This window comes from Ipomoea triloba, chromosome 13 (genome assembly GCF_003576645.1).
Source record: "Ipomoea triloba cultivar NCNSP0323 chromosome 13, ASM357664v1".
NCBI classification, from domain to species: domain Eukaryota; kingdom Viridiplantae; phylum Streptophyta; class Magnoliopsida; order Solanales; family Convolvulaceae; genus Ipomoea; species Ipomoea triloba.
In genome coordinates, this window is record NC_044928.1 from 1430412 (window position 1) to 1443277 (window position 12866).

Genomic DNA, 12866 nt, shown 5'->3' on the forward strand with positions numbered 1-12866 from the left:
AAAGAAAGCTAGCAAATGAAAGAAATCCTACGTGAGAATGAACTAGAGAGAATGAAGAGGGAATTGATGTTGGGATGCCTTCTCCTGCTGAACATAGCTCTATTTATACTAGCAAAAGGGGAGCAAAGCATGATGGAGAGCCATGTGATTGTGAGTTGGAGATGACACCATGTGATGAGGAGTGAGTTGTGATTATGGAGACCATGTGTGTGGTATGTGCAGCCATGTGAGAAGCCATGTGAAGGAAGATTTGGCCACATGCATAATTATACTAACAGTATTTCTGATCAACAAGTTAATTTATTGGCTCTTAATTAAACTTAAAATATGTTCATATCACAACACTCTGAATTAAATTTATTTTTTTTAGAAATATTATTACCGTAGTAATATTTCATAACAATGGTAAAATGGCAATTTTTGTTCTGATAGTGAACAGTGTTGAGCAAAATATGGCACAACATTGTTCATCTACACTATTAAAAAAAAGAAGTTATATTCATGTTCTATTCCCTCCAAATTCAACCAAACGTGTTGTAGGGGCATTAAGCTTTGCTTTCATTACTTAAAAGAGTGGCTGTTTCCACACGGAACTCATGCGTTCTAATTCGTATATATATATGCTTATTCAGATTTCAGAAATTGTACACCTCAACAACAAACAACTTAACTCTGCTCCATCAGAAAATGAGGATTCTCATGTTTAACATGCTTCTGCTCTTTTCAAATTTATTCACAATTATGCATGCATTGGGTCACTGTCTTCCGGATCAGAAGTCTGTGCTTCTCCAGATACGAAGTGAAATCACTTACTATTCTTCTATATCCACCAAGTTGGTGCTGTGGGATGAAGGAGGTGACTGCTGCCGATGGCCAGGTCTGAGTTGCAATCATGCTGGATATATTACAAGCCTTGACCTCAGCCACGAGAGGTCAATCATGGGTGGCTTCAATGTTTCTCTCTTGTATAAACTGCCATCACTTTCTGTTATTAGGCTTGATGGGGTCTACTTCTCTGCTCCATTTCCAGACTTCTTCACGGATTTCACCAATCTCACTGTTTTGAGCCTGGCAGATTGCAACTTCAGTGGAACAGTCCCTCACAAAGTATTCCAGGTACCAACTCTGCAAACCATTGACTTAAGTATTAATCACATGCTTGGGGGTTCTTTGCCAGACTTCCCGGAAAATGGATCTCTCAAGAGCCTCACACTTTGGTGGACAATCTTTTCTGGGAATTTACCCGAGTCCATAGGAAAACCTCACACTGCTGTCCCATATTGACCTTAGAGATTGCTATTTTAGTGGACCAATCCCTGCTTCTATTATAAAGCTTAGCAATCTTGTTGAGCTGAGCTTGTCCTTCAATTCATTTTCAGGACCCATTCCAGCATCACTATTTTTCCTGCCATCACTTCAAACCTTATCTCTGAGTTGGAACAAACTTTCTGGTCATATAAATGAATTGCGAAATGTGACTTCTCCCCTTGAATTACTTGATTTAAGCAACAACAACTTGGAAGGGACAATACCTTCATTCTTCTTTCGACTCCAAAGCCTTACATCACTACATCTATCATCAAACAAATTTTTTGGTCAAATGATTGATTTGCAAAATGTGACTTCTCCGTTGCAAATTCTTGATTTGAGCGACAACAACTTGGAAGGGACAATACCTTCATTCTTCTTTCGACTTCAAAGCCTTACATCACTAGATCTTTCATCAAACAAATTTTTTGGTCAAATGATTGATTTGCAAAATGTGACTTCTCCACTTGAATCTCTTGATTTGAGTAGTAACAACTTAGAAGGGACAATACCTTCATTCTTCTTTCGACTTCAAAGTCTTACATCACTAGATCTTTCATCAAACAAATTTTTTGGTCAAATGATTGATTTGCAAAATGTGACTTCTCCATTGCAACATCTTGGTTTGAGGGACAACAACTTGGAAGGGACAATACCTCCATTCTTATTTCAACTTCAGAATCTTACGGTGCTCGATCTTTCATCAAACAAATTTAACGGTATTGTACATCTAACAAAATTTAAAAGCCAGTATATTCACAGTCTTGACTTTTCCAATAACAATTTGGTAATTGAGACAACCATAAGCACATCAGAACTTCCCTTACTCCCTCAGTTTGGAGACTTAAAATTGGCCTCCTGCAATTTGCAAAAAGTTCCTGATTTTTTGAAAAGCCAATCTAGATTGTGGTGGTTAGATCTTTTCAACAACAACAACAATCGTTTGACCCATATGAAAGAGCCAATGGAATACGGTTATCTTTATTACCTTGATCTAAATTCTAATATGCTGAGTGGACAGATCCCACGACCACCACCCGAGGCTGAGTATTTAGACTTCTCCAACAACAATTTCTCCATGATTCCTCTTGATTTTGCTGATCAAATCCCAGATCTCCTTTCGTTCTTTTCCATTGCAAAAAATAGAGTAAGTGGAAAGATCTCAACTTCCTGGTGTCGAGCAGTCAATCTGGAAGTGCTTGTCTTGTCCCACAATGCTTTGCATGGCACAATACCATCATGTCTGGTTCAAAATAACAGCAATCTCTTTGTAGTGAATCTTAGAGGAAATCATTTAAGTGGTGAGATATCACAGAAGTTTCAACAGAGTTGTTCTTTAGAGACATTGGATCTTAGTCAAAATCTCTTAGAAGGGAAAGTTCCTCCCTCCTTGATCAACTGCACAAAGCTTAAGGTCTTAAATCTTGGAAACAACAAAATAAGTGATACCTTTCCTTGTTGGCTCAATAAATTGTCAAATCTCCACATTCTGGTATTGCATTCCAATCATTTTCATGGAAGCATTTCTTGTCCCATGCTTGGGGTAAATAACAGCTGGCCAAGTTTACAAGTCATTGACCTATCTTCCAATAATTTCAGTGGACATCTACCAACTGATTTATTCTTGGCATTAAAAGCTATTTTGGTTGAGAGGAATGAATTAAACTCAAAGGCTGACTACTTGCACTTCACAGGAGATAGTAGGATTTACTATCAAGATTCAATCATACTGTCTCTAAAAGGCCAAACTTACACTATAGAGAAGGTTCTATCTATCTTCACTTCTATTGATTTTTCAAGTAATCAATTTGAAGGCAGTATACCAGAGAGTGTTGGAGAGCTTAAACAGCTTTATCTCCTTAACATCTCTCACAATGCCCTAATTGGAAATATTCCTCCATCTCTTCAAAACTTGAAAGCTTTGGAAGCTCTGGACCTTTCATTGAACAATCTAACAGGAAATATCCCGGTGCAACTAGAGATCCTAACCTTCCTGGAAGTCTTAAACTTGTCATACAACCATCTCGTTGGAAGGATTCCAAGAAGCACTCAATTGGATACCTTTGATGCAAGCTCATTCATGGGAAACAAGGGGCTATGTGCATTCTACAATGCAAGTGCACACACCACACTAAAAAATCATAATCAACCATTGAAATAAGTACCGAGAAAAATGTTCCCAAAATAAATAAATAAATAACAATCAATAAAAACATTGTCCAATACAAACATAATAAATAGAATGAGGGAATTTTAACTTTTCTCTAAATGGACTTTTCATACATACAATGTTTGAATGCTAATTACATTGGATTAAAGATGATCATTGATCTTTTATTTATACCCCATCCATAGATTAGTTCTCACATACTCATGAGAAGAGGACTTCTCATAGGAGCATCACGCTATATATATATATATAGGAGGGTTCAATTCATATTAGGATATCTTCCCTATAAAAATGTGGACACATTCATACATTTCATTTAGGCTCTGTTTGGCAGAGCTTATTTAGGAGCTTATAGTTTATTTTAAGCTACTAATAAGCTATAAGCTCTGTTTGGTAATGTTCCTAAAATAAGCTAGTAGCTTAAAATAAAAGCTTATTTTTGAATGCTACCTAAGGTAGCGTTTCAAAATAAGCTAGTAGCTTCCTAACTTTTTTTTCATCTTTAACCTTATTATTTTAAAGAAATGACATCATTTAACCTTCCCAATTAAAATTTTTTTGGGTAAACCTTTTTGACTTTTTCTCTTCAATATGTTTGGTTATAATTTCAATTTGACATTTGTGTTTGAATATTGATTTTTGTATGAACTACTCTTATGAATTATAAACATTTGTTTTACTTTATATGTTTTCAAATATACGTTCTTAATTTATATTGTATTAAAATATATTGTTTTCACTATTTTATATTTTAATATATAAACAAATCTATTTAAATTGTATGAAGATGTCATTTTTAGTCTTTTTTTTTTTTTCAATTATCAGCTTATCAAAAAGCTAATTTTACCAAACATTTTTAAGCATACCAGCTAGATTAACAGCTCTTCAGATTTCAGTTTCAAGCTTATAGCTTTTCAGTTTTCAGCTACATTTCAGCTTTCAGCTACCTTTTCAGCTAGGTTTGCCGAACATAGCCTTAGGGGAAATCAAAAGCTAAAATTTTACCATTATTAAATTTTCAAGCTTACATGTGTTTTTGTTTGATTGCATAATTGGCTTGGCAAGGTAGATAAATGTCACATAGCTTTGCTTTCAATCCTTGTGGTCTAGTGGCACCCGGTGTCCCGGTTTACACTCCCACATGGATGATGGGAGTGGGTTCGAGCCTCAGTGGAGACAACGGTTTACTCTTTGTGCTTCAATAGGTCGAGAAAGTAACTATGAACAGATCCTACATTGTAACAGACTCAGTAGTACTCAACAAAAAAATCTAAAATCCTTTAAAGAGCGTTTGCCGCCTGATTGGAACTATGTTTACACACAGTTTAGACTTTAGGGGCAACTCAGAAGCTTTGCTTTCAATACTAATTCCAAAGGGCGTAGATCACACGACTTTATACGTCAATTCATCCTTTTAGTTTCTGTTTGACTCATTCCAAAGGGCGTAGATCACACGGCTTTATACGTCAATTCATCCTTTTTTGTTTCTGTTTGACTGATTCCATAGGGCGTAGATCACACGGCTTTATACGTTAATTCATCCTTTTTGTTTCTGTTTGACTGATTCCATAGGGCGTAGATCACACGACTTTATACGTCAATTCATCCTTTTATATATATATATATATATATATATATATATATATATATATATATATATATATATATATATAAAGTATATATATATAAAGATATTTGTGAAATTTCAAAATCAGATATTCGGACCAAATTTATACTTTCCACTATGATCCAAGTTTTACATGCGCATTGAGCGAATGGACTAATACCTAATGCTTATATAGTTATATTTAAATAAGTATTTCAAAGTATATAAATGCAAAATTATATAGGATAAATTCTTAATTGAAAGTTGAATTTGTTTATTTAAATATGTTATTCAAAGCATATGAATGCAAGATAATATGAGAGATTCATTATAATTGTCACTAAGATAAACATTTGTAACTTTGTAAAATCGATAGTCTAAAATACTTAGCATAAACACGATAGTCTAAATAAATATTACTTTTGGTTGAATTTCTCTAAGTCTTCTTAATTTTCTTTTGGGCAGCATTGTTATTGACTTCATCTTCACTATTGTCATATTCTTGTTCGTTGGTAGTGTGTCGTTTGCAATTGAGTTACTGGTTGTAGCATAGATGGTAGCCTCATTCAATGAGATTATGATGTAGAAAGTTGTGGATTTGCCTTATTGTGTATATGACTGGAATCTTAGTTTTACTATGAACTCTTGATCTTACAAGCGCCTATTAATATTTTGCAATGGTATTTTTTTCCCTACATGTTTCATGTGAAAGTATTGAATAAAATATTACTCCGTAATATTTATTATATTTGTGGAAGGTTCATGAGTAGTACATATTTTTCTATTTTCATAACTTGTTTACTTGATAGTACAACAATAACTCTGCAAGTAGTCCGAACTCTGAATACTGATGCCACAACATGTCCAATTTCATCAACAATTTCAACATCCATTTTGCACCTATTTATTTTCAAGTTCATATTTTTGGAATTATTATGAATGAGTGTAGTAATTGATTTTGTGCGTTTGCGTGTGTGTGTCTGTGTTTTTTTTTTTTTAAATTTTTTTATTGAATTGATACTAACCTTAGAATTAAATTGTTTGTCACTTTGTGCATAAACATTTTTTAAACAGTGGATACATCCTATATACTAAGTGCTTTTGTTGTTAAGGTTGATACTAATTTTGCTTTTAATCTAAGCAAGTTGAGTCTAGAAGATTAAATGAATTGTAAATTTATATTAGTTCTAATATATTTAATGAATGCACAATAAGTATTTCACATACAAGATCAATGAATGCAGAAACAATGACTATTTTAAAATTTCTTCATTTTCTAGATTTTCCAAATTAATTGCACCATAGTTGTAGTCTCGGCATATTTTCAATGTTTTCAAGTATGTCATGATATTTTATTGCACTGCATTTATATTTTTAATAATGAATTTTAAATGTAGCTATGTAAGATAATGATCTAATTAACATTTACGTATTTTTATTAACATAAAAGCATGCTAGTCCTTTAGGTGTTCTGCTCAGGCTTCATTTGGTTCAACCATGATTGTTAAATGAGTTCTTGTGGGTAGAGAAATCTCTAGTTTAAGAAATAAGATTAGATAAGGTAGTAAAAATGTAAACATTTTAAATCTATCTTAATAAAAAAAATTCAATTTAACTTTAAAGTGAACGACTATGAGTCTATGATGTAATAAAAATGATATAATTAATGAAATTAGTTCTCTTATTTAATTCAATTTATTGATAATGAATTTTTTTTTTTAATAAAGACATTGTAGAAATGCATATGTATTATTTGTTGCTGTAGTTACTAATTTATTTAATTTAATAAGAGTTATAGAGTGAATGACTTACTTTTCATCAACAACAATAAAATTATTGATTTTTTTTTTATTTCCATTCATTGTTAAGACAAATTATTTTGAGAATTTGTCAATGACAATTGCTGTTAATAAATGATGAGGATAAATAATTTAAAATATATGGTTACAATATATATTGCTATAATGATATAGTAAAAATTAACTTACAAATTTCTTTAGAAGCTTTCATGCATTGATAAAATTCTGAGAATGATGTATAAACTTGTTCAACTAGAGCTGATGGGGTGTCATTATTATGAATTGTTTGGACAATCCTACCATTTAAAGTCCAGATGTAATTGTATTTCTGATCAACAAGTTAATTTATTGGCTCTTATTAGATTTGTAGATAATATAACTAAAAATATCCGAACCAATAATCTATTAAGTTCAATCAAAATCTAAAATTTGGTGTAGGATTCAAGTTTTAATTGTGATAATGTGAATAATGCCTAACTTTAACCTTAAGCAAATAAACTATGTTTATATGTGAGTAGAAAAAATAGAAGATTGTGATAAGTAAAAGAAAATGATAATGAATGTAATCATGGTAATCAATAAATATGTAAGAAGATAATGGTAAAAATTGTGATTATAATGATATATAGCAAAATTGATGATAGAGATTTTGTTTTTCATTTAGAAAATAGTGTTTAAAAATTAAAAGTATTCCAACCACTTTTTTGTAAAACTGGAAAATGTTTCCAAGTTTTAAAATGAAAAACTATGGTTGTTAACATATTTTTTGTTTTCGATTCTCCAATTCTCTATTTTTTCATAATACTAGTTAATTCTCTAGTTAATAAATGGACCTAAGTGTTGCAAAATGAGAAAAATAAAAAATTAAAGTCCTTGGGGGCAAACGAAACTATGTTTCCACACAGTTTATACTTTAGCAGCATGTTTGGTTCGCAGAATAGGTCTTGAATGGCATAGCATTCCCGGGAATAGGCCTATTCTTTTGTTTGGCAATGTTTTCCATTCTTAGGAACAATGTTCCTGGGAATGAGCATTTATTATTTTACCCTTAATTAAACTTAAAATTTGTTCATATCACAACACTCTGAATTTAAAAAAAAATTTTAGAAATATTATTTCCGTAGTAATATTTCATAACAATGGTAAAATGGCAATTTTTTTTCTGATAGTAAACAGTGTTGAGCAAAATATGGCACAACATTGTTCATCTACACTATTTAAAAAAAAAAATTTATATTCATATTCTATTCTCTCCAAATTCATTTCGTGAACCAAACGTGTTGCGGGGCATTAAGCTTTGCTTTCATTACTTGAGTGTCTGTTTCCACACGGAACTCATGCGTGTTGATTGCGTTCTAATTCATATATATGCTTATCCATATTTCCGAAATTGTACACCTCAACAACAAACAACTTAACTCTGCTCCATCATAAAATGAGGATTCTCATGTTTAACATGCTTCTGCTCTTTTCAATTTTATTCACAATTATGCATGCATTGGGTCAGTGTCTTCCCGATCAAAAGTCTGTGCTTCTCCAGATACGAACTGAAATCACTCACAATTCTTTTGCATCCCCCAAGTTGATGCTGTGGGATGAAGGAGGTGACTGCTGCCGATGGCCAGGTCTGAGTTGCAATGCTGCTACTGGATTTATTACAAGTCTTGACCTCACCGACGATTACTCAATCATGGGTGGCTTCAATGTTTCTCTCTTGCATAAACTGCCATCACTTTCTGTTATTATGCTTGATTGGGTCAAGTTCTCTGCTCCATTTCCAGACTTCTTCACGGATTTCACCAATCTCACTGTTTTGAGCCTCATACGTTGCAACTTCAGTGGAACAGTCCCTCACAAAGTATTCCAGGTACCAACTCTGCAAACCATTGACTTAAGTTACAATTTGATGCTTGGGGGTTCTTTGCCAGACTTCCCCGAAAATGGATTGCTTCAAAGTCTCACACTTTTTGATACAAAATTTTCTGGGAATTTACCCGAGTCCATAGGAAACCTCAGACTGCTGTCCGATATTGACCTTTCATATTGCCATTTTAGTGGACCAATCCCTGCTTCTATTATAAAGCTTAGCAAGCTTGTTGAGCTGAGCTTGTCCGGAAATTCATTTTCAGGACCCATTCCAGCATCACTATTTTTCCTGCCATCACTTCAAACCTTATCTCTGTGGGGAAACAAGCTTTCTGGTCATATAACTGAAATACGAAATGTGACTTCTCCACTTGAATCTCTTGATTTTTGAGGGACAACAACTTGGAAGGGACAATACCTTCATTCTTCTTTCGACTTCAAAACCTTACATTACTACATCTTTCATCAAACAAATTTTTTGGTCAAATGATTGATTTGCAAAATGTGACTTCTCCACTTGAATCTCTTGATTTGAGTATAAACAACTTAGAAGGGACAATACCTTCATTCTTCTTTCGACTTCAAAACCTTACATCACTAGATCTTTCATCAAATAATTTTTTTGGTCAAATGATTGATTTGCAAAATGTGACTTCTCCATTGCAATATCTTGATCTAAGTAGCAATGACTTTGAAGGAACAATACCTCCATTCTTATTTCAACTTCAGAATCTTACAGAGCTTCATCTTTCATCAAACAAATTTAACAATATTGTACATCCAACAAAATTTAAAAGCCAGTATATTGACGTTCTTGACGTTTCCCATAACAATTTGGTAATTGAGACAACCATAAGGACATCTGAACTTCCCTTACTCCCTCAGTTTGGACAATTAAATTTGGGCTCCTGCAATTTGCAAAAAATTCCTGATTTTTTGAAAAGCCAAACTAAATTGTGGTGGTTAGATCTTTCCAACAACACTATTAGTGGAGAAATTCCTAATTGGATATGGGGAATTGGTAATGGGCAACTCTTTAAGCTCAATCTTTCTCACAATCGTTTGACCCATATGAAAGAGCCAATGCAATACGGTTCTCTTTATTACCTTGATCTAAATTCTAATATGCTAAGTGGACAGATCCCACGATCACCACCCAAAGCTCAGTATTTAGACTTCTCCAACAACAATTTCTCCATGATTCCTCTTGATATTTTTGATCAAATCCCATATCTCCTTTTTTTCTTTTCCATTGCAAAAAATAGAGTAAGTGGAAAGATCTCAACTTCCTGGTGTCGAGCAGCCAATCTGAAAGTGCTTGACTTGTCCCACAATGCTTTGCATGGCACAATACCATCATGTCTGGTTCAAAATAACAGCAATCTCTTTGTAGTGAATCTTAGAGGAAATCATTTAAGTGGTGAGATATCACAGAAGTTTCAACAGAGTTGTTCTTTAGAGACATTGGATCTTAGTCAAAATCTCTTAGAAGGGAAAGTTCCTCCCTCCTTGATCAACTGCACAAAGCTTAAGGTCTTAAATCTTGGAAACAACAAAATAAGTGATACCTTTCCTTGTTGGCTCAATAAATTGTCAAATCTCCACATTCTGGTATTGCATTCCAATCATTTTCATGGAAGCATTTCTTGTCCCATGCTTGGGGTAAATAACAGCTGGCCAAGTTTACAAGTCATTGACCTATCTTCCAATAATTTCAGTGGACATCTACCAACTGATTTATTCTTGGCATTAAAAGCTATTTTGGTTGAGAGGAATGAATTAAACTCAAAGGCTGACTACTTGCACTTCACAGGAGATAGTAGGATTTACTATAAAGATTCAATCATATTGTCTTTAAAAGGCCAAACTTACACTATAGAGAAGGTTCTATCTATCTTCACTTCTATTGATTTTTCAAGTAATCAATTTGAAGGCAGTATACCAGAGAGTGTTGGAGAGCTTAAACAGCTTTATCTCCTTAACATCTCTCACAATGCCCTAACTGGAAATATTCCTCCATCTCTTCAAAACTTGAAAGCTTTGGAAGCTCTGGACCTTTCATTGAACAATCTAACAGGAAATATCCCGGTGCAACTAGAGATCCTAACCTTCCTGGAAGTCTTAAACTTGTCATACAACCATCTCGTTGGAAGGATTCCAAGAAGCACTCAATTGGATACCTTTGATGCAAGCTCATTCATGGGAAACAAGGGGCTATGTGGATTCCAACTTAATGTATCTTGCACTGGCATTGATGAACCAGCATCTCCAATACCAGAATCAGAAGAGAAAGAATCAACTCACCATGTTGATATCTACATTAGCGTTGCATTTGGATTTGTTGCAGGTCTAGGAGGAATCTTTGTGCCACTTTTGCTATCCAGCAAATGGAGATCATATTATAACAAGATGATAGATGGAATTCTGTCAAAGATATTCTTTCAGAGAGGTCAAGGGAGAAGAAAGAAGTCTCGTTAGCAAAACTTCTTTTCGATCAATAATTTTGGTGCTTATATTCTTCTCGTCAACCACCTACGTTGCTTAGGTAAAGTTTCTTTTCTTACCATGTGTGATTGTTCTACTAGTTGTTTGTAGGCTTGGATGTATGTAGTTGTGCTTTTTATTTCATTTTCTCCTAATATCCTTTTTATTTTATATGTATGCATGGTTTTCAGCGGTGTAAAAGGCTAAATTTTTGACTCCACACTCCGAACTTACATGAATTTTGGATGAGTTAAATCGTCAATCGGTGTATACAAAAAGCCACCCTGACAGGCAACTTAGTTAATTTTTAGGTGATAGATTATACTCAAAGAGCGAGTCTTACAATGAGTTTCACCTACTTATGATAGATTATACTCAAAGAGCGAGTCTTACAATTATCACAGTGTGAGAGTTTCACCTACTTATGATAGATTATACTCAAAGAGCGAGTCTTACAATTATCATAGTGTGAGAGTTTCACCTATTTATTTCTTTACCTACACCCACTTTTTTCTTTCTTTATTTATTTATTTATTTATTATTATTATTATAGTGCTGCAATGTCCATTTACTTTCTTAGATTTTTTTATTTTTTTTTTCAATTGTGTCTTTATATGTCGGCGAGTCTTGGCTATGAACTTACTGACATTTTTGGTTCACTTTCTTCTTTATTATATTAATTATATTAACCTCTCCGTACTCAAAAAAAAATATTAACCTCTCTTTTAGGTTATATATATATATATATATGGAAGGTTTCAGGTGCACATCTTCCTGTGTGGTTGTGCAGTACTGATCACCTTAAGCATTAAAACGGCGCATATTAAGTACACAAATCGCGCACTAGTTTTTAAATAGTGCACCTTCAGTTTAGAACACATTGCGCACCATAAGTACACAAACCACGCACTTTAAATACACAAGACACGCACCTTAAGAACACAAATAACGCACCTAAGGTTTTAAATGACGCACCTGGTTTCAACAACTCACGCACCTTAAACATACATATCACGCACCTTAAGAAAAAAACAACGCACCTAGAGAGAGAGTGAGAGAGAAAGAGAAATGTATTCAGGTGAGGACTAATGTATTATAGATCAGAGGACTAATAATGTATGTTGGATTGGAATATTTGATGGTGTAAGATTAATGATAATTTTGAGTTATTTTTGTGTTAGGCGTGTGCCTATTAGGCTGATTGGGGTATTTGTGTTGTTTGTATTACTCTTTTAATTTTGGAAGATTGGGCATATCATGTATTTTTGGTATTCCCATTCGTCAACGTTTCTTGTTATTGTCGCAGAAGGTTCGGCTTCGTTTTTTCGTCTAATCAGTTTCATTCTCGTCGTTTCTCTCAATGGTATCAGTGAAGTCGACGATCTGGTTGGGATGGTGTGGACGCTGCCTTTCTTCACGCTGAAGTGGTTGGACGGTCGACGGTGGTGTTGTTTAAGCTTCCGGCGGTGTCTTCCTGACGGACAGAGGCAGTCGTGCATGTCCCCAGCAGCGATGGATTTACAGTTGAGAAGCCAAGAATGGTGAAAGTTGGCGGTGGCCGTCGACGATGTAGGGGTTCCAGTCCGGGAGAGCGTGCGGCGAATCCAAGTAGGGTTTTTTTTTTTTTTTTTTC

At 34.1% G+C, this 12866-nt stretch overlaps 2 protein-coding genes across 5 annotated transcripts in view; both read left to right on the top strand.

Moving 5' to 3' along the window:
• Positions 1-1600: 1600 nt before the first annotated feature.
• Positions 1601-3469, top strand: LOC116002309 (receptor-like protein 54). Its single transcript, XM_031242412.1, has one exon. It carries the CDS (start codon positions 1601-1603, stop codon positions 3467-3469), a length of 1869 nt encoding a protein of 622 aa, XP_031098272.1.
• Positions 3470-9203: 5734 nt separating this feature from the next.
• The window catches only part of LOC116002532 (receptor-like protein 54), a 6831-nt gene continuing 3168 nt past the window's right edge, over positions 9204-12866 (top strand). For 3 of the 4 annotated variants that reach the window (XM_031242699.1, XM_031242701.1, XM_031242700.1), the window contains exons 1-2: positions 9204-11294; positions 12604-12841. In XM_031242699.1, coding sequence (XP_031098559.1) covers positions 9236-11227 — 1992 coding nt within the window. In that variant the 5' untranslated portion in view covers positions 9204-9235 and the 3' untranslated portion in view covers positions 11228-11294; positions 12604-12841. Of the gene's footprint in view, positions 11295-12539; positions 12842-12866 lie in introns of all 4 variants that reach the window. The other variant, XM_031242698.1, reaches the window with a different exon arrangement.

Excerpts from the sequence above, each read along its gene's own strand:
- LOC116002309 (XM_031242412.1), top strand. The coding sequence starts at position 1,601 with ATGATTGATTTGCAAAATGTGACTTCTCCGTTGCAAATTCTTGATTTG.